The sequence below is a fragment of the Pantherophis guttatus genome, chromosome 16 (assembly GCF_059756535.1).
Source record: "Pantherophis guttatus breed Tessera chromosome 16, ASM5975653v1, whole genome shotgun sequence".
NCBI classification, from domain to species: domain Eukaryota; kingdom Metazoa; phylum Chordata; class Lepidosauria; order Squamata; family Colubridae; genus Pantherophis; species Pantherophis guttatus.
The window spans coordinates 14,283,787-14,304,400 of NC_142078.1; the positions used below are offsets into that span (position 1 = coordinate 14,283,787).

The window sequence follows — 20,614 nt, forward strand, 5'->3', positions numbered from 1 at the left end:
TGAGTTCTAGTCCCACCTTTAGCATAAAATCCAACTGGTTGGCTTTGGGCCAATCACCAGGAGATGGTGAGTTCTAGTCCCGCCTTAAGCATGACAGCCAGTTGGGTGACTTTGGGCCAATCACCAGGAGACAGTGAGTTCTAGTCCCGCCTTAAGCATGACAGCCAGTTGGGTGGCTTTGGGCCAATCACCAGGAGACAATGAGTTCTAGTCCCACCTTTAGCATAAAATCCAACTGGTTGGCTTTGGGCCAATCACCAGGAGACGGTGAGTTCTAGTCCCGCCTTAAGCATGACAGCCAGTTGGGTGGCTTTGAGCCAATCAGCAAGAGAGCAGATCTCTCATAGCTGTTCATCACATGTTTTCGTTAGCCGCAGGGTTTCCTTTTGCAACATTTTGGGGACCGCGAGCCATCTTGGGAAAAGCTTTTTGGGGGAACCGGTCTAACCAATCACAAATGAGTGCGTGCAGTCCAAGTGCACACCACCGAGCCCATTTCACCTTCCTCACACCGTCAAGGTCAGTGGGACTGAACTGCTGCCTTTTCTGCCCACCAAGGATGCCACGAAGGAAAAGAAAGTGTGTTGTGGCGTTCAGAATTCGGAGGTGCGATGCCCCAGGGAAAGCATCATCCTTTGCTTGTTGGGCTCAGCACATTAGTCATAAAGAGATGAGCTTGGAAGTGCAATGGCCAGGTCTCAGGGGAACCCGTGCAAATGCTGATCTCTTGAAATTCCAGGCAGGAAAAGGGGGAGAAAAAGAAAAGAAATAGTGAGAGGGGGAGGGAAGGGTGTGGAATACAAGGGGGAAGAGGAAGGAAGGAAGGAAGAGAGAGAGAGAGAAGGAAGGAAGGAAGGAAGGAAGGAAGGAAGGAAGGAAGGAAGGAAGGAAAGGAAGGAAGAGAAGGAAGGAAGGAAGGGAAGGAAGGAAGAGAAGGAAGGAAAGGAAGGAAGGAAGAAGGAAGGAAGGAAGGAAGGAAGGAAGGAAGGAAGGAAGGAAGGAAATAAATAAATCATAACTTCAGATGGTCGCTGAGCAAGGGCTATCTGTGTATGTTGTTTGTTGTTAGTTGCGAAGTCGTGTCCGACCCATCGCGATCTCATGGACAACGTTCCTCCAGGCCTTCCTGTCCTCTACCATCCTCTGGAGTCCGTTTAAACTCGCGCCGACTGCTTCAGTGACTCCATCCAGCCACCTCGTTCTCTGCCGTCCCCTCCTTCTTTTGCCCTCCATCGTTCCCAGCATTAGGCTCTTCTCCAGGGAGTCCTTCCTTCACATTCGGTGGCCAAAGGATTTGAGTTTCCTCTTCAGGATCTGGCCTTCTAAAGAGCAGTCAGGGTCGATCTCCTCTAGGACTGACCGGTTGGATCGCCTTGCAGTCCAAGGGACTCGCAGGAGTCTTCTCCGGCACCAGAGTTCAAAGGCCTCCATTCTTTGGCCTTCTCAGCATTCCTTATGGTCCAACTTTCCCAGCCATCCATTGCAACTGGGAAAACCATCGCCTTGACTATACGCACTTTTGTTGGCAGGGTGATGTCTCTGCTTTTTAGTAAGCTATCTACTGTATCTACCTGTGTATAGCATTTCATATTTGGCACGTTGCATTGTATGGCCTGCAATAGTTTTTCGCCACACCTTGAAACCTTTAGAATTTGCTGCCTTTTAAACATTCCGCCTCCATTTGATCTTCGGATCTCTTTTTAAAATCTTCTCTTTCCCCCCCCCACATCCGCCAGCTGAGAAGCCTTTAAAAATAGCTCGCTGCTGCCCTCTTGAGGCCCCGGTTCTTAACTCCTGCCCCCCCCCCAAACTCTATTACTGGCAAACTCAGTTAGTGAGTATCTGGTTAGAGGACTGGAAGCCAAAGTGGGTACCTGTGAAACCAGGGGTGGGGGTGTCGCAGGGGGTCCGGGAGAACCTCTAGCTAAAATTCTGTGCAGTTCGGAGAACCCCCAAATCCCACTCCTGGCTGGCCCCGCCCACCCCTCCCCTCCCCTCCTCTCCCAGGAGTCCCCATGCGGCCCGTTTTGGGTGCAGGCAAGTGCATGGCGCACGCTGAGGCTCAGGGAGGGTGAAAAATGAGCCTACCGGAAATTCGGGAAGGCCGGAAATGGGCCCGTTTCTGGCCTCCAGAGGGCCTCCGGAGCCTGGGGAGGCCATTTTTACCCTCCTGGAGGCTCGAGAAAAGCCTCCAGAGCCTGGGGAGGGCAAAAACACCCACCCCCACTGTGGTGAAGGAGGCCAACTAGGCCACGCCCACCATGGAGAGAGAGGGGGGGGAAGGATGCTTTCTTCTGCAGATGAAGGAAAGGAAGGGAAGGGAAGGGAAGGGAAGGGAAGGGAAAGGAAGGCAGATGAAAGGGGAAGGAAGGGAAGGACAGATGAAAAGGGAAGGAAGGGAAGGGAAGAAAGGAAGGGAAGGGAAGGGAAGGGAAGGAAAAGGAAGGCAGATGAAAGGGGAAGGAAGGGAAGGACAAATGAAAAGGGAAGGAAGGGAAGGGAAAAAGGAAAGGAAAGGAAAGGAAAGGAAAGGAAAAGACAGATAAGAAGGAAAGGGAAGGACAGATCAAAGGGGAAGGAAGGGAAGGACAGATGAAAGGGGAAGGAAGGGAAGGGAAGGAAAAGAAAGGAAGGAAAGGACAGATAAGGAAAGGGAAGGACAGATGAAAGGGGAAGGAAGGGAAGGGAAGGAGGAAAGGAAAGGACAGATGAAAAGGGAAGGGAAAGATAGATGAAAGGGGAAGGAAGGGAAGGAAAGGAAAGGAGGAAAGGAAAGAAAAGAAAAGGATAACGAAGTCTGTTTAGTTTCTGAATCCAAGCAAAATTTTCTTGATCTGAAGCTCCTTCAGGAATGCCCCCTTCATGTCCTCCAAATGACTAAACCCTCCAAATAAAACCAGAAAAATCTCTGATTTGCTAGTAAAACTGACATGGAGCTGATTTCATCATTCACTTGAAAGTTTGGAAGGGTAGGGTTTATTTCCCTTTCTTTTTTTTTCCTTCCTTCCTTCCTTCCTTCCTTCCTTCCTTCCTTCCTTCCTTCCTTTTTTTTTTTACCCCACAACAGATTTCCTCCAGTCACAAAAGGAGATTATGATTGTAAATTAAAGTGTAATTAGGCGTTCTGCTTTTATATTCATTAACTCTTCCCCGTTAATGATGCAAAGGCTGGCGACGGGGGGAGGGAGCCGAAAGGAAACGGGGCCTGATGAAAATCACATCCAGGAAATATAAGCGTGATTTAGATAATGGCCGGAATGTATCGTTCCTTGCACGTAATTAAACAAACGCTCCCATTTAAACGTGGAAAAGGGGGAAATAGATGTTGATTAACCCTGGACAAGGGAAATCCGAACACGACGGGGATGAAACGCTTGCGGGGAGATAACACACCCCGAAGACAAGCGGGAGGGGGGGTGAGGAGGAGGCATTTCGGTGTCGCACCTGAGCTGGGCAGGTGGGACCACGTCTTGGGAGATACGGGGTGGCGGTGGGTGTATTGAAACCTCACAGGGAGAAAAGATCGAGAAGTGGCTTCAGAATGGATTCTTTTGACAGCTTCAAACCGATCGGAGGCGTCTTCCTTTCAAAACTGAGGCGGTCTCTCGCTCGAGGCCAACTCATGAACGCAGCCGTGTGGAAAAGATTGTTAACCAGGAAAAGGAAGGGAGCTTGGAGGTCTTCTAGTCCAACCCCCTGCTTAGGCAGGAAACCCTACATCGGTGATGGCGAACCTATGGCACGCGTGCCACAGGTGGCACGTGGAGCCATATCCGCGGACACGCGAGCATCGCCCTAGCTCAGCTCCAGCTGATTTTCGGATCTTCTGGGCCCACCAGACGTCGGGAAATGGGCAGTTTCCACCCTCCGGAGGGCTTCCAGAGGTGGGTAGGCCATTTTCGGCCTTCCCAGGCTCCAAGAAAGGCCCTGGAGCCTGGGGAGGGCGAAAAAACAAGCCTACCAGGCCCACTGGTAATCTTTTTGCCGTCGCGTGCCAAAAGTGTGTGGGGGGAGGACATGGGTGGAGGCATTGAATTATGGGTGTGGACAGACCCAGCGCTACCCACACACACACACACTGCCCACGCTTTTGGCACACAAGGGCAAAAGGGTTAACCATCACTGCCCTATACGATTTCAGACAAATGGTTACCTAATCTCTTCTTAAAAACTTCCAGTGTTGGAGCCTTCACAACTTCAGGAGGGAAGCCGTTCTTTTAATCGTTCTCACCGTCAGGAAATTTCTTAGTTCTAGTGTCAGCTTTGGAAGCCATATTGGCCCCGGAAGCTTCCGCGCTGCCACCTTCTCGTGTGTGGGGAAAATAGGAGGTGGGGTGGATTTAGTAGAGGGAACGTAGACAAAATAGCATTCTTCTTTTCGGTCAAGGTCAAGACGATCCTGCATCTGGAGAAGGAGTGGTTGGAGTGATGTCTCTCGAGATGGGATGGATGATGATTGGACCATGGGATGGACTGATGGGTGCAGGGGATGGATTGGGGGGTTTTGATTTACTGAGGGAAAACCCGGAACTTTCCCAGATGTGTCAGTATACCTACTCTAATAAATGGAACTTTTGGAGTTTTTAATTGGAGTTGGGTTTTTCTGGAATGCTGACATCTAGTTTGGATCTCTCTTTGATAAGCTTCTGTCCATTGCTTCTTGTTCTACTTATAAAGTACATTAAGTCCTTCCTTCCTTCCGTTCCTTCCTTCCTTCCTTCTCTTCCTTCCTTTCCTTCCTTCCTTCCTTTCCTTCCTTCCTTCTTCTTCCTTCCTTCTCTTCCTTCCTTCCCTTCCTTCCTTTCCTTCCTTCCATTGCTTCTTGTTCTACTTATAAAGTACATTAAGTCCTTCCTTCCTTCCTTTCCTTCCTTCCTTCCTTTCCTTCCTTCCTTCTTCTTCCTTCCTTCTCTTCCTTCCTTTCCTTCCTTCTTCTTTCCTTCTCTTCCTTCCTTCCTTTCCTTCCTTCTCTTCCTTTCCTTCCTTCCTTCCTTCTTCTTCCTTCTCTTCCTTCCTTTCCTTCCTTCTTCTTTCCTTCTCTTCCTTCCTTCCTTTCCTTCCTTCTCTTCCTTCCTTTCCTTCCTTCTTCTTCCTTCCTTCTCTTCCTTCCTTTCCTTCCTTCTTCTTCCTTCCTTCCTTCTGTTCCTTTCTTCCCTTCCTTCCTTCCTTCTTCTTCCTTCCTTCCTTCTCTTCCTTCCTTTTCCAACCTGATAGGATCCTGAGCTGCTTTGCTGAATGAACAAAAGGAGTATCTGCAAAATGAAAAAAAAGATGGGGACCAAAAGCCAAGAGACTTCAACGACACTCGGTGGTCCATCTTCCCCAGTGCATTTTTTTCCCTCCCCCTCCCCCATCCTCCCCAAAAGACAAGAGACTCCTGGACATCTCTGGGCTTTACTTCCTGAGCTTGTTGGCTCAAGATGCATCCTCCCCCCTCCCCAAATTCACCCTTCCAGGTATATGATTTAATGAAAGGCACAATAAGAAGTGAGACAATTAGAATTTCTGCCTCATTATCATGGTAATCTTATCAGTGGGATAATGAGGTATTAATGGAGATTTAATGTGCCTCTCATAACACAATCCCTTGGAGAAAACTCATAAGGAAATTGCCGTAAATCCACTTAATGATAGAAAGGTCCCCCAACGCCATCTTCAAGGGGATGAAAAATGCGGGCGGTGGGCCATCGGAGACTCAAGGTCATCTGGCGAGGAAGACCAGGCCAAGATATGGCAAAGGGCACTCTGGTCCCCACGTTTCACAAAAGGCCTTCCTGGTGGCAAGGAATCCCTTCCCTTCCCCTTTTATCTTCCCTTTCTTCCCCTTCTTTTGTCTTCCCTTCCCTTCCCTCCTTTCCTTCCTGCCTTCCTTCCTCCCTCCTTTCCTACCCTTCTCCCACTTCCTTCCTTCCTTCCCTCCTTCCCTTTCTCCCCTTCATTTCCCTTCCCTCCTCCCTTTCTCTCCTTCCTTCCTTCCTGCCTTCCATCCATCTATCCATCCCTCCATCTATCCATGAATGGAGTACTTTTCTCTAAATTCTTGACGAATCTATCTTGTCTTTTTATGTACAGTGAGAGCTTATGCACCAGAGACAAATTCCTTGTGTGTCCAATCACACCTGGCCAATAAAGAATTCTATTCTATTCTATTCTATTCTATTCTATTCTATTCTATTCTATTCTATTCTATTCTATTCTATATTCCATTCCATTCCATTCCTATTATTCTATTCTATTCTATTCTATTCTAATTCTATTCTATATTCCATTCCATTCCTATTATTCTATTCTATTCTATTCTATTCTATTCTATTCTATTCTTCTATTCTATTCTATTCTATTCCCTTCGAATTTCTGCAAGGAGAAAAGTGCTTAACCTTGCAAAGAAGGAACTTTTAAATAAAGAGGAGGAAAGTTGATCATTAATTGTTTTTTTCTATTGTACTTTTTCTATTGTAATGACTGTTACTCCTTGCTCACGTTTTCATTTGATTCCCTGCTGCTCTGAAGATCAGGGGGAGAAATGCAGGCCAGGCTAGGATCGTTTCGGAGGAAAATGTCCTTAGTGATATATAATAAAGTATAAATTGAATCAATCAATAAATTTTTAAAAAAAACAAATCAGAGTGCCCTTGCATTGCATCCCTTCTAAATAGGGGCTCCTTTTAGATATTAAAAAAAATCATAAGATAAACCAAGTGCGGCAAATGCAAGAACTTAAATCTTGGGACTTTTTGTGGGAAAAAGAAAATGATATCGTGATATGGATTTGATGATTGCTGTTATTTATAGATCTTTTAAAAATGGACTTTGGATTGTAACCATAGAGCAAGAAAACTGGAAAGAAATCTGAGCTTAAGTTTTATGTGTTTGCCGTAAAAGAAATTGTGTATCTTTGTTTCTGTATTTTTATTTTATTGCACCTGTCGGTTATTTTCCTTCTCTATTCCATCTTCTATTTTCTCTCTTGATTCTTAGTTTTGTTTGTTTTTTCCTTTATAAAATATAATACAAAGTTAAGACTGTACGACTGTAACTTGTTGCTGAATCCTTACGATTGATAGTTTCCTAGTATGATTTGGCTGTTTATTTGTATCCTGTGACTATCATTAAGTGTTGTACCTTAATGATTCTTGACAAATGCATCTTCTCTTTTTATGTACACTGAGAGCATATGCACCAAAGACAAATTCCTTGTGTGTCCAATCACACTTGGCCAATGAAGAAATCTAATCTAATCCAATATGAAAAAGAGCAGAAACTAACCGAGGAGTAGTAAGAGGATATGGCCACTAGGTGGTGCTCTAAATCCTCCAAAATTACCAAGAGACTTTCATAGGCAAGGATTAGACTGATTTCAACTGTTAAGCAGACATTTAACCAGGATTCCTGAGCTGAGCGCAAGGGCGACAACATCGTGCCTTCCCACTGCATTGCCTTGGCTCCCAAGCAGCCCAACGTAGTCTGCTCCTGACAATCGAGCCCAACATTTCTGATGCTAAGCGAGACAGTCGTTAAGTGAGTCACCATGGTTAAGTTAGTAACCAGGTTGTTAAGTGAATCTGGCTTTTCCATTGGCTTTGCTTATCAGAAGGTCGCAAAAGGGAATCGCGTGACACTTTCGCCGTCATAAAATACGAGTCAGTGGTCATAAGTTCACTTTTTTCAGCGCCGTTGCTAACTTCGAATTGTTGTTAAGTTAAAGTCTTGGATACGCAAAACGAAACGTCCGGATCATTAAAAAGACTTCGCCCAAACGTCCTGCTGTATGTTTTTTTTTTTTAATATGAATAATCAAAATATATATTACAGTTTCTGGTTTCGTCGGGGGGGAGGGGGGGAAGAAAAGTTCATTTGGGATTTGTACAGTATACACAGTCTTCCAGAAGGAAAAAAAGCAAAGGTATCGAGACTTTTTATTTTTATATATATGTATATATATATAAATATATATATATATTACCACTTCTTTGCCACAATCCCTTTTTTGTTTCTAACTTCCTGCCTTGTGCAACAGACAAATACTAAAATGCTCTGTCGAATTTCGTTTGGAAAAAAAAAAAAAAAAAAAAAATTGCCAGACCAATGAAAACAGAAAAAACAAAACAAACAAAAAATGTGGGTGACTTCCAGTTTTAGTTTACCTTTCACATTTTTAAATAAATACTCGGGCTTTGACCTCCCCTCTTCCTCCAACAGCGGAGGGGGAACAAAAATCAGCTTTAAATTCAGTAGGCAGTTCATAGCATTTATCTGGAGAAATGTGTCCGATTTGAGTCCGTGGGTCGCCTTCGCACAATCACCGGCGTCAAAAAGAGTTTTTCCATTCGTGCGATTTGATCATGATTTTATAAACGTTTCCCTTTTTCGGCCCTTTTTTATTATTTTGGCTTCCTTCGGCTGGGCTTCGGCAGCCTTTTTTTTTTTTTTGGCTCTTCCCTTTGGCTGGGGAGGGGGGGGTATCTTCTTCTCGCCAACCCCCCCCCCTCCAATCCCACATCAGAATATTAACGCGAATAAAAGATAGTTAAGAAACACATCTGTCTTCAACTCCTAGCCCATTTTACGAATAAAAATATTGCGGCTTTATTATTATTATTATTATCCTTATTATTATTATTATTTGAGAAAGAAAGAAAAAACTAAAATTATCCCAGGAAAACAAAGAAAGCAATCAACCCGATGTCCGTTGAGAATTCCAAGTGACAACAGGAAAAAAAAAGAGAGAGAGAGAGAGAGATTTGGGAGATTCCAGGATTCCTTATAAAAACATGGTCCCTTTTGGAATCTTTCGGAGGAGGCAGTGCTAGATGCTAAACGAAAAAGCAGGAAGGGGGGAAAAAAATCTTTTGTTTTGGATACAAAAAAAAATAATAATAATGAGAACCACTTCCAAGACATTTTTCCGAAGCACCCTAATTAGTTGGATTAATACCGTATTTACACAGAGGAGAACTAGGCTTCCGTTTCCAACGCTGGGATTTCTCCGGCCCGGGAGGGAACCAGGAGAAATAGATTTGTGAGGAGCGTCTAGATGGCATCGGGGGGCTTTCCCCAGAGCAGAAGGGAGCCGCTTTGGGGGTCACTTGCGTTCATCGATGGTCTTGATGAACTCCACGGCTGCGGTGAACTGCATCCACCAGTACGATTCCTCCCCGGTTAGAGAGTTGGCGTAGAAGCTGCTAATGTACTGGACGGTGGACAGGAGGCAGGGAGGGTTGGCCTAAGCAGGAAATCGGGAGAGAGTCCAGTGGGTTAATAAATAAAAGGGGGCATTTCCCAGGAGCCTGGGTGGCGTAGGAGGTTAATGCCTCCTACTAAGGCAGCATTTAACATCCAGCTGCCTGCAATTACTGCGAGTTCAATTCTCCCCAGGCTCAAGGTCGACTCAGCCTTCCATCCTTTCTAAGGTGGGTAAAATGAGGACCCGGTTTGTGGGGGCAATAAGCTGACTTTGTATAAAATGTACAAAAGTATGAAGGCTATTGCTTAACGCATTGTAAGCCGCCCGGAGTCTCCGGAGAAGGGCGGCATATAAAAATAAATAAAAATAAAAAATAAAAATAAAATATTTCCGTCTAAAGGAAGGGGGCTGGTTTTTCAGGAACCGAGGTGGGGACAACACCCAAACCAGAAAGGTTTTTTTTTTCCCCTGCCTTTTCTCTCTTGCGGCTTGGGAGGACGGAGCTGGATGTTGGGTGGGATCATGATTTCTTGTTAATGTACAGAGGAAGGAAGGAAGGGAGGGAGGGAGGGAGGAAGGAAGGAAGGAAAAGAGGGAAGGAGACAGGGAGAGAAAGAAAGGAAGGGTTATGAGGGAAAAATATGGAAGAGAAAGTTTCCAGAAGGAAGGAAGGAAGGGAGGGAGGGAGGGAGGGAGGGAGGGAGGAAGCAAGGAAGGAAGGAAGGAAGGAAGATGAGAAAGAGGGAAGGAGACAGGGAGAGAAAGGAAGGAAGGGTTACGAGAGAAAAATATGGAAGAGAAAGATTCTAGCAGGAAGGAAGGAAGGAAGGAAGGAAGGAAGGAAGGAAGGAAGGAAGGAAGGAAGGAAGATGAGAAAGAGGGAAGGAGACAGGGAGAGAAAGAAAGGAAGGGTTACGAGAGAAAAATATGGAAGAGAAAGATTCTAGCAGGGAGGGAGGGAGGGAGGAAGGAAGGAAGGAAGGAAGGAAGAAGGGAAAGAGAGAAGGAGACAGGGAGAGAAAGGAAGGAAGGGTTACGAGAGAAAAATATGGAACAGAAAGAGAAAGATTCCAGCAGGAAGGAAGGGAGGGGAAGGAAGGAAAGGAAGGAAGAAGAAAGAGAAAAAGATGGAGAGAGAAAGATTCAGAGAGTGAATTAGACCAGGGATGGAGGATGGGAAGGAAGGAAGGCTGATCTTATACAAAAGTTTTATCTAATTAAATGCAACAAAGGACCAAATAAATAAATAAATAAATAAAATAAAGTCCACGTTTGCGATGGCCGAATGCACAAAATCCTTCCAGGTGAGAGAAGCTGTCCCTTTTCCTACACACACGTACCAAATAAACTAACCCAGTTTGAATCTTGATGGTTTGCTGGTTTGGGAGATGGTTCAGTCCTCCATGCCCCTCCCAAAGGCTCCTCCCCCAAACCACCCGCCTCCCCCACCCTCAGAAAGACAACCTCCATGGACTCCCTTGAAGTTACCTCTGGAGGAGGCCCCTCCCTCCCCTTGGTAGCTTCTCCTTACCTTGATGATGACAAAAACGAGCACGGGGACGAAATCGTCCGCTCCGGGAACCGAGTCCTCGTTGGCCAAGCTGAGTAGGTTCATGATGGTCGAACACATCCTCAAGACGCACTGAAGCTTGTCTCGGGGAGTCTTGTAGGCACTGATGGTGCAGATCTCGGCCTGGGCCGACGGCCAGGGGGCTTCCCGCAGGTAGACCTGTGAGGGAAGGAGGCGTTTTGCTCTTGAGGGACCTCATCCAAGCGTCCTTCTTTTGCTTGGAGGTTTCCAGACGGAGGGACTCCAACTCCCAGCATTCTTTGCAACGCCTGCTTGGGGAATGCTGGGAGTCCCCAGATCTGAAGGACCTCTCTTTTAAACTTTTTAAAATTTTAAAATGTTTCAATTTTCAATTTGTTTTATGAATTTGGGGTGTTTTAAATTTCGTTTTCCGGGCCAATTATTTAATTGTATTTTAATGCTTTTTTAACATTTGTATTATCTGTATTTTATCTGGCTGTTCACCGCCCTGAGTCCTTCGGGAGTAGGGCGGAATACAAATTCAAATAATAATAATAATAATAATAATAATAATAATAATAATAATAATAATAAGAAGAAGAAGAAGAAGAAGAAGAAGAAGAAGAAGAAGAAGAAGAAGAAGAAGAAGAAGAAGAAGAAGAAGACGAAGACGACACCTGGTTTATCTCAGAAGATCTCAAGCCACATGTATCCACCTCCGTGGCCATGTCTCCCCTCCCCCACCTGTCCTCAACTTATGACAAGAGAGCCGAAAATTTCCACTAGCTAAGCGAGGTAAGCTGTTCCGGGAGTTGTACGCCCCGTTTTATGACCGTTCTTGCCACCGTTGTTAAGTGCAGCCGCTAAGTTAGCAATACGGTCGGGTTCGGCGAATCGGGGTACTTCTTCTATGGGCTTTGCTGGTCAGGAGGTCGCGAAAGGGGACCATCGTAAGTCGGGGTCGGTGGCCAGGTGCCCGAATTGCGAATGTGGGACCACAGGGGGGGAGGGACGCCGCAAGGGGTCGTTAATGCCGAAACACCAGTCGTAAGTCACCGAACGGTCACTAAATTATTGGGTGACAACTTGCCGAGTCTCCCCCTCTTTCCCGCTTCCCCCAACTTGGTGGCTCATATATTTTTTTTGCACAATTTTTAAGCGCACAAACACACTTCCCGGACTCTGCGATCGGGAGGAAGGGATCCAGTTCGGAACTCTTAAGATAGGAGATTACCTCTGGGATCTGGAGGGCTTTGTGGTTTGCCGTCACCACTTTGGACAATCTCTGGATATGGTCGTGTAGAAGCCTGGCAATGAAACGAAAGGATGAGAAGTTCGTCACCATTTTTCTCTTCGTGACTCCTATCCCCAACTCTCCCGGACGACACGGGCGATCCTCGACTTGCGACCGTAACTGAGAGCAGAGTTTCCGCTCGTAAGCAAGGATGGTTGTTAAGTGGGCCGTGTCCCAATTTTACGAGCTTTTCTTTCTTGCCGTGAATGTGAAGCAAATCGTCGCAGTTCGGTGAATGATAAAGGTCGTTAAGCAAATCTGGCTTTCCTGATTTAATTTTGCCTGTCGGAGATAGGAGTGGGGGCGGTGTTGCCTAGAGGTGGAGCTCTGGCCTCACAATCAGGAGGCTGTGAGTTCGATCCTAGGCAGAGGCAGATATTTCTCTCTCTGGGCACAAATGAGGATATATCTGCTGAACAAAACTCAGCACTGGCAACAGGAAAAGCATCCGGCCATTCCAACACACTGCTAGCTCCATTCAGTTGCTTAGACTCCACCGGGCGAGGGATTGTGGGGTCGTTAAATGAAGATGATGATGATGATGCTCGGAAGCCAGGTGAGAAGCGGCAATCACATGATCCTAGGACAGCGTCATAAATACATGCTGGTTACCGGGACCCCAATTTTGTTCACGGAACTGCGGGGATAGCGTGATTGTTGTGAGTGTGAAGACTTGGCTGTGACTCACGGTTTTTCCGGGCCCATCGCAACTTTGAACGGTCACTAAACGCGTGGTTCGTAAATCAAGGATCGTATCTTAACCCATTCGAGCTTTTAGACCCCACCCAAATCTCACATTAGAAAAGGCTACACATGTGGGAAACAAAACGCAGATATGAACCCCCTGCCAACTGCACTCGCCCTCACACTGATATCGTCACCTACCTGGATAATGAAACGTCTGCGAGAAAACCACACCCAGCTCAGAGAATGCCAAGGACTCATCATTTCAACCCTGAGCTGCATCTACTTTCTAGGATTGGACACAGAAGTTGGAGTGGGGACATTCTCAACCACTAGCAAGCTCAGGACCGAGGGTAGTCTCTGAGCTTGGTGGATTTTCTTGCAGACGTTTCACGACCCAACTAGGTGATATCATCAGTGCTACAAGGGAATTAGGTTTGCAAAAGACCTTCCCTCGCTCCATATGGGTGAAGACCCGAGGACTCAAAGAAGAGAAGCCGAGGATCCCGCAGACTCACTGATCCCGCAGGATGTCCCCGTCCTGGTTGGGGTAGAAGGCCAGCTTGAAGATACGGCTCATGACGCTGCGTTCAATCACTAGTTGGGCGTCCTGCAGCTGCTCCTCGCTGGCGTTCTGCCAGATGACGTCCTGGGCCATTGCCCCGTAAAGGAACTGGAGGAAGTCTTCGACCTGGGCGGTTTTGTCGTCCGCTGCCGTCAGCTTCTGGAAATCTTTGGGAAAGGAACAGGGAAGGTCAAGCGCTAGCAATAGCCCTTAGACTGATATGCCACTTCGTAGTTCTTTTATAGCCCTCCCTTTCCAGGGGTTTACAAACTGCACTCGCCCTCACACTGATATCCTCACCTAGCTGGATAATGAAACGTCTGCGAGAAAACCACCCAGCTCAGAGAATGCCAAGGACTATTCCTACTGTACGCTGCTATGTCAGACTTCGATGCTATCTCAAAAGAAATGAATTTCCGAACTGCCAATCTTTAAGGAAATCTTCTCTTTATTCGAGTACAGCACCCGGATCATGACTCGATGCGGACAAGACTGACCTTTTGCCCCCCCCAATCCCTCCCTTTCCGATCCCCAATTCTCTGCTTCTCATTGGCTATCTTCCAAGTCACTCTCCTGACTTCGTGTCTCGTCATTTCCCAGGAATGTTCCCCCCTCCCTTCATTTCCACGGAGACCGAGCTTCAAAGGGATTTAGCAGGCAAAAGTTCAGGGCTTATCTCCCTTTTCTATGTCAGCGCTGAGACGCTGACATACTACACTCTCCACTCCACTCCATTCTTCATTATTCCATTCCACTCCACTCCACTCCACTCCACTCCATTCTTAGTACACTAAGAGGCACAATAGCAGAAGCCACGCCTTCCCCGGGGACCTTCTGTGACATCACCCGCTTCGACCAACGGCAGGCCATTTCGGCTGTTTCCCCCACCCACTGCCATAATTTCATTTAACAGAAGAGGGAAGTCCGTTCTTCCCCATCTCCTTCCTCAAAGACCCCAATCCTTGTTGAGCCTTTTCCGAGTATAAAGCTGGAGTTGTGAAGGTGTGTGTGTGTGGCGAGATGATTTCATCTACGTCTTGGCCCTGCCCAATTTCTTAATTCAAATTTAATTCAAGGAATCCAATTTTCATTTTTCTACCTCGGGTTCCTCCTGCCGCCGCTACCGGTTTGCCCGAACCGGGTAGAGCCGGTAAATTCCCACCACTGGTTCCCATCCCTGGGCTGTCGAACCCTCCGCGGAGCTGATTCCTCACCCTGAATGAATTCTCTGATCTTGGATTCTTTGCTCTCCAGTAACAAGCGGACGCACACCGTGGTGAAGTAGTGGTTGGCCACTTCCTTGTCCCTCAGGACCCGCTGCAGCAGCCGTTCCAGGTGGGCTTGGGTGGTCTGGAGGCCCTGGCGACACCGGGTCAGGTAGGTGAAGTAAGGGGCCCGTTTCCTGCAACAGACAAGGCGCCAGGCCTCCCTGAGCAGATGGTCCCACCCTTGGCCTTCAGAGATCGATCGTTCTGATCTGAGGGGCAAACGCGCGACGCCCCCTCCCGGATGACCCGGAAGCCTCTGCCCCAAATCCGTTTGGGAAAGGGGAGCAGGAGGGATTTTTTTTAACCTGTAATCCTCAGCGATCGAGGCCAGCAGTTTCCGGCAAGTCCGGTTGTCGAACCGCGCGACGCAACGCATGGTCTCCTGGAGTTGGGCCATCAGGTTCTTGTCCTGGAGGTTGATGGCTTCGGCCAGCTGGATTTTGAGGAAGCAGACGATTTCATTGTCTGAAAGAAAGAAGGAAGGAAGGAAGGAAGGAAGGAGGAGGGGGCAGAGGAAGAGGTGGAAAGGAGAGGAGAAAGGAAAAAAGGAGCAAGGGGAGAAGAAGAGAGAGAAGGGGAAAGGGAGAGGAGAGAGAAAGGGAAAGGGAGAGGAGAGGGAGAAGAGAGAGAAAGGAAGAGGAGAAGAGAAAGGGAGAGGAGAGGGAGAGGAGAGAGAAAGGGAAAGGAAGAGGAGAGGGAGAAGAGAGAGAAAGGGAAAGGGAGAAGGAGAGGAGAGAGAAAGGGAGAGGACAGGGAGAGTAGAGAGAAAGGGAGAGGAGAGGGAAAAGAGAGAGAAAGGGAAAGGGAGAAGGAGAGGAGAGAGAAAGGGAGAGGAGAGGGAGAAGAGAGAGAAAGGGAAAGGGAGAGGGAGAGGAGAGAGAAAGGGAGAGGAGAGGGAGAAGAGAGAGAAAGGGAAAGGGAGAGGGAGAGGAGAGAGAAAGGGAAAGGGAGAGGAGAGGAGAGAAGAATGAATTGGGGAAAGATAAAGCACCAAACAGCCATGGAGTTTCTTCGGGACAGCCCCCCCCCCCAAATGGAATGGGTGAGGGGTGGGCAGATACAAGCCTTCGCAGGCCTCATTTTTTAAACTGGAGGGGAAGGAGGCGAGCTTCATTTGGGGAAAGGGGGGCCAGGACCACCGAGGCTTCACCTTCAGGGTCTGTGTGATCGGGAAGGCCATTCCGCGTGGAATGGGACAGCACGGGGAAAGCTACGGAGTCCGCCGAGCAGAGCGCCAGACGCAGCTTCTTCTTGGCGTCCCTGTCGAGGAGCAAAAGACGTACATGAATAGGGGAGGAGGGGGGGCATCCTACCCCAAAAGGCCATCTCAGGACACACGGTTGGAAGATGGGAACTTCAGGTGAACATTTCCCCCGTTTGATAAAAAATCTGCTCTTGGCTGCTGCCCTTCACACACACACACACACACACACACACACACACACACACACCCCTCTGGCAAGAAGTGAGTCAGTTTCTGGACTGAGTTTGGAATCAGATCCTCAAAAAGACCTTTGGAATTGACCCACCATAATGGAGGAGGAGGAGGAGGAGGAGGCCTGCTACGAAAAGTCTTCTTCAGCAAGGCAATAGCCCATGCAGTGAGGAAAAGCTTTGGAGAGTAATTAATATTTCCTTCCTTCCCTCCTTCTTTCCCCACAATATCTTTTTTCCTTCCTTCCTTCCTTCCTTCCTTCCTTCCTTCCTTCCTTCCTTCTTTCCCCACAATATCTTCCTTCCTTCCTTCCTTCCTTCCTTCCTTCCTTCCTTCTTTCCCCACAATATCTTCCTTCCTTCCTTCCTTCCTTCCTTCCTTCCTTCTTTCCCCACAATATCTTTCTTCCTTCCTTCCTTCCTTCCTTCCTTCCTTCCTTCCTTCCTTCCTTCTTTCCCCACAATATCTTCCTTCCCTCCTTCTTTCCCCACAATATCTTTCTCCTTCCTTCCTTCCTTCCTTCCTTCCTTCCTTCCTTCCTTCCCCTTCCTTCCTTCCCTTACTTACTTACTACTTCCCTTCCATCTCTCCCTCCTTCCCTCCCTTCCTTCTTTCCCCTCCTTCTCTCCCTCCCTCCCTCCTTTCCTTCCAGATCTTCCCCTGCTCCCCACTCCATGCAACCTCCCCAGGCTGTGCTCGAGCCCATCGAACCACCTGTAGGAGAAAGTGGAGTCCTGAGGTTGAGCTGTCTGGCTGGCCGAATCCGGCATGTCATCGGCCGAGATGTTTTGCAAGGCGTCGTGGAGGCTCTCGCTGTCGCCGATGGCTTCTGGAAAAAAAAGAAGATTCGAAAGGGCGAGCGTGTCTGGCAGCCCTCTTCTCCCGCCTGCCGAAGGGAAGGGCGAACGGCGAGGGGAGACTCACCAGTGCTGTCGTAATTCACGACGGCCCCCTCGCAAGGGCTGGCGCGCTTGATGGCGTTCCTGTACTTGTCCAGGATATCTTCGGCCGCCTGGGCTTGAGTGCTCAGCCGAGGGCCGGAGTCGTCTGAAGGATCAAACCAAAAAACCGCAAACCGTCAAAACGTTTTGGTCCTCCTGGAATCATTTCCAAGGCCCAGAACGACCCTGGATCGAGTTTCTCCTTCCTCCTCTCTTTGGCTCTCCAATTAATAAGCGGCTTAACCCAACATGGTGGAAAAGGAGAGGATGGCTGAAGATCTAAATATGATACTGAATTGTGTTCCCGAAAAATATGAGAGATGTAGGAGAGGCAAGAGGGCGGAGTCAAGAGAGAAATCAGCCTGGAATCGTTACGTTCCCACAAATGGTCTAAGCCTCTTGAATTCCACTTAACTTATCCAGCACTGATTTAATGTTGACTGTTGGTTGACTACTAGACTCTTGTAGAATTAAAGGTAAAAGTTCCCCTCGCACATATGTGCCAGTCGTTCCCGACTCTAGGGGGCGGTGCTCATCTCCGTTTCAGAGCCAAATAGCCAGCGCTGTCCGAAGACGTCTCCGTGGTCATGTGGCCGGCATGACTCAACGCCAAAGGCGCACGGAACGCTGTTCCCTTCCCACCAAAGGGGGTCCCTATTTTTTTTCTACTTGCATTTTTTACGTGCTTTCGAACTGCTAGGTTGGCAGAAGCTGGGACAAGGAAAGGGAGCTCATCCTGTTGCCTTGTAATTTGAGGACTGTTTGTAAAGTGATAGAAGGTTAGCAAAGAAAGAGATAGAAGAACTGCTAGAACAGCTACAAACCTTGAAGAGAGGGAAACCGGTCGGGCACGAAGTCATCCTTCTCCTTGTCTTGTTTTTCTTTTTTTCTAAATGGAATTGGAGCTGGGAAGTAAGCAGGTAATATTTTAATTGGCACCAGATCCCTTTTTACATGATAAGAAAGAAAGAAAGAAAGAAAGAAAGAAAGAAAGAAAGAAAGGGAAGGAAGGAAGGAAGGAAGGAAGGAAGGAAGGAAGGAAGGAAGGAAGGAAAGGAAGGAAGAGAAGGAAGGAAGGAAGGAAAGAAAGAAAGGAAGAGAAGGAAGGAAGGAACAAAGGAAGGAAAGGAAGGAAGGAAGGAAGGAAGGAAGGACGAAAGGAAAGAAAGAAAGAGAAGGAAGGAAGGAAGGAAGGAAGGAAGGAAGGAAGGAAGGAAGGAAGGAAGGCATCCTAAAAACTCTTTTCAATCTTTTTATATTAAACATCTGATTCTTTTTCGAAAAAAAACATTTGGGGAGGAGATTTCTAAGCTAAGAGGTCTGAGCACATCACCACTCTCCTGCATTACGTGGTGTTCCACTATCCAAAATATTCCTATTTTATGTCTGCCAAAGGTTCAGCCCTGTGATGAATTCTCACAGACGCAGATCTTCATGATTCCCTATTTTTAAATTGCCTGGAAGTTGGTTTTACTCCCCAGGCTGAATCAGAGACGAAAGGTCCCCAATTTACGGAGAATTAAAACGTCGCAGAACGTTCTAATTTTCACTGCTTTTTACAGGCGGCCGGACTTGGCTTTTATCGCCGAAACTGGGAGTTGCTTCTATCTGTTGCTACAGCTGCAGTTCTTAATCCAGCAAGTTGATGTTTCTCTTTGTTGAAAACAGAAGATTAAAAGGAAAAGAAAAAAAAAAAGGTCGTAACAACTGAAGTATGTTTCACCTTTGGGCATGGCTGAAACGAAACGTTTCCTCCACCAGGGTCTGTTTCGGTCGGATTTCTCGTCATCGCTGTCTTTCCGGTCTTCAAGCTACGGGAGGAAATTAGGCTGAGTTGGATTACAACAGGTAGGAAGGTCTACTTTCCTCTGGACGGTCGTGAAAACAGGAAGGGACTAAAGGTAGTAAGTACATTGCCAAGAGATTCAGACATCCTTGCCAGTGGTGGGTTTCAAATTTTTTTACTACCGGTTCTGTGGGTGTGGCTTGGTGGGTGTGGCATGGCTTGGTGGGCGTGGCTAGGTGGGCATGGCAGGGGAAGGATACTGCAAAATCCCCATTTCCTCCCGATCAGCTGGGACTCAGGAGGCAGAGAATAGATGGAGGCGGGGGCCAGTCAGAATTTTTACTACCGGTTCTCCGAACTACTCAAAATTTCCGCTACCGGTTCTCCAGAACTGGTCAGAACCTGCTGAAACCCACCTCTGATCCTTGCATACAGTCAGAAAGCTGGCAAGCAAGCAGAGAGGGAGGGAGGGAGGGAAGGAAGGAAAGAAGGAAGGAAGCAAAAGTGAAAGGAAGGGAAGAGAGAAAGGGAAGAAGGAAGAAGAAAAGGGAAAGGAAGGGAAGGAAGAGGGGAGGGGAGGAAAGGAAAGGGTGGAAGAGGAGGGGAGGAAAGGAAAGGGTGGAAGAGGAAGGGAAGGGAAGGAAAGGAAAGGAAAGGGAAGGGAAGGGAAGGGAAGGGAAGGAAAGGAAAAGAAAGGAAAGGAAAGGAAAGGAAAGGAGGAAAGGAAAGGAAGGGAAAGAAGGAAAGGAAAGGAAAGGAAAGGAAAGGAAAGGAAAGGAAAGGAAAGGAAAGGAAAGGAAAGGAAAGGGGAAAGGCAGGGAAGAGCTCATTTTATAGCCAGTAGGACATTTTCCGGTTCTTTTTTTCTCCTACAGGAATACACTGTCCTTCCAGACATTATTCAAAAGGCTGCCTTGATGCCCCCACTTCCAAATTTCAACAAATATCCCAACAGAAGAGAATTCCTGTGGCTCAGGATTGAGCCCAGTCATCTTTCTTCCTCTCTCCATTGGCTTGTTCCCTTGCAGACATTTTATCCCCCATCTAGGTAACATCATCAGCGCTGGCAAGTGCGGAGTCTCCACCCCCGTCCAACATACAGTCTGCAAACCTAGCAAATCAAACTAACTACCGAGAACTCCCGCAGGGGACGGAATATTTTACCCGCGGTGAGGATGCAAGATTTAACGACCGCTAACGCGAGAAGGCTCGCGAGGAAGGGGACAGATTCCCTACCTCTCCCCTGCAGGAATCCTTGCTCGGAGACGAAGATGAAGACTGCGGTCCAGCAATCGTCGCCATCCCTCCGATGCTGCTTCCGGGCCCCGAAAGTTCCCGTTCCTCGTTTCCCGCCCGCCTGTTCCAGCCGGGATCACTCATGGGCCTCCGCACGGACGAGACGATATCGGAGCTTCTGCTGCGCACGAGCCTTTCCGGGTAGGAGTACCGCTGCTTGAAGGCCTCCGAGTCGAAGAGCATGGCCATGTGGGAGGTGAAGTTGGGCAGCCTGGCGTCGCAGCCGCCGAGGCTCCCTTCCAAGATGGGGGGATCCGGCGGCGGGTGAGACGGCCGGGCGTAGTGGACTTTGGGCCTGACCACTGCAGGGGAAAAGGCCACGAGTGGAGGAAGGTCGCAAGTCAGCTCGGGGAAGAGGCAAAGGAATAGGTCACGAGAGCTTCCCGTTTGGGAAGGGTTACCTTCATGAGAAACCAAGGGGTCGAACATGGCGAGAAGGGAATCCGCCGGACAAGGAGGAGAGGTCAGGTGGCTGGCGCCTGCAATGCGGAAGATCGGGGAACAAATTGGGGAAATCATTGGCAAAATTCTTCCAGGGCTGAGAGGCAGCCGGCCACACAAGTGCACAGAGCGCAGTTTAACAGAATAACAAGAGTTGGGAAGGGAGCTTGGAGGTCTTCTAGTTCAACC

General features: G+C 47.9%; 1 protein-coding gene across 14 annotated transcripts in view; it reads right to left on the reverse strand.

Annotated features, from left to right (window-relative positions):
* Positions 1-8,119: 8,119 nt before the first annotated feature.
* Positions 8,120-20,614, reverse strand: part of GAPVD1 (GTPase activating protein and VPS9 domains 1) — a 40,995-nt gene continuing 28,500 nt past the window's right edge. For all 14 annotated transcript variants that reach the window (XM_087879931.1, XM_087879928.1, XM_060684624.2 and 11 more), the window contains 13 exons: positions 20,386-20,463; positions 19,925-20,286; positions 18,626-18,713; positions 17,727-17,807; positions 16,886-17,008; positions 16,676-16,790; positions 15,677-15,786; positions 14,832-14,991; positions 14,473-14,660; positions 13,212-13,425; positions 11,950-12,022; positions 10,716-10,913; positions 8,120-9,223 (listed from right to left, as the gene is read on the reverse strand). In XM_087879931.1, the coding sequence (XP_087736057.1) occupies positions 9,083-9,223; positions 10,716-10,913; positions 11,950-12,022; positions 13,212-13,425; positions 14,473-14,660; positions 14,832-14,991; positions 15,677-15,786; positions 16,676-16,790; positions 16,886-17,008; positions 17,727-17,807; positions 18,626-18,713; positions 19,925-20,286; positions 20,386-20,463 (1,931 nt within the window). In that variant the 3' untranslated portion in view covers positions 8,120-9,082. The remainder of the gene's footprint in view (positions 9,224-10,715; positions 10,914-11,949; positions 12,023-13,211; positions 13,426-14,472; positions 14,661-14,831; positions 14,992-15,676; positions 15,787-16,675; positions 16,791-16,885; positions 17,009-17,726; positions 17,808-18,625; positions 18,714-19,924; positions 20,287-20,385; positions 20,464-20,614) is intronic.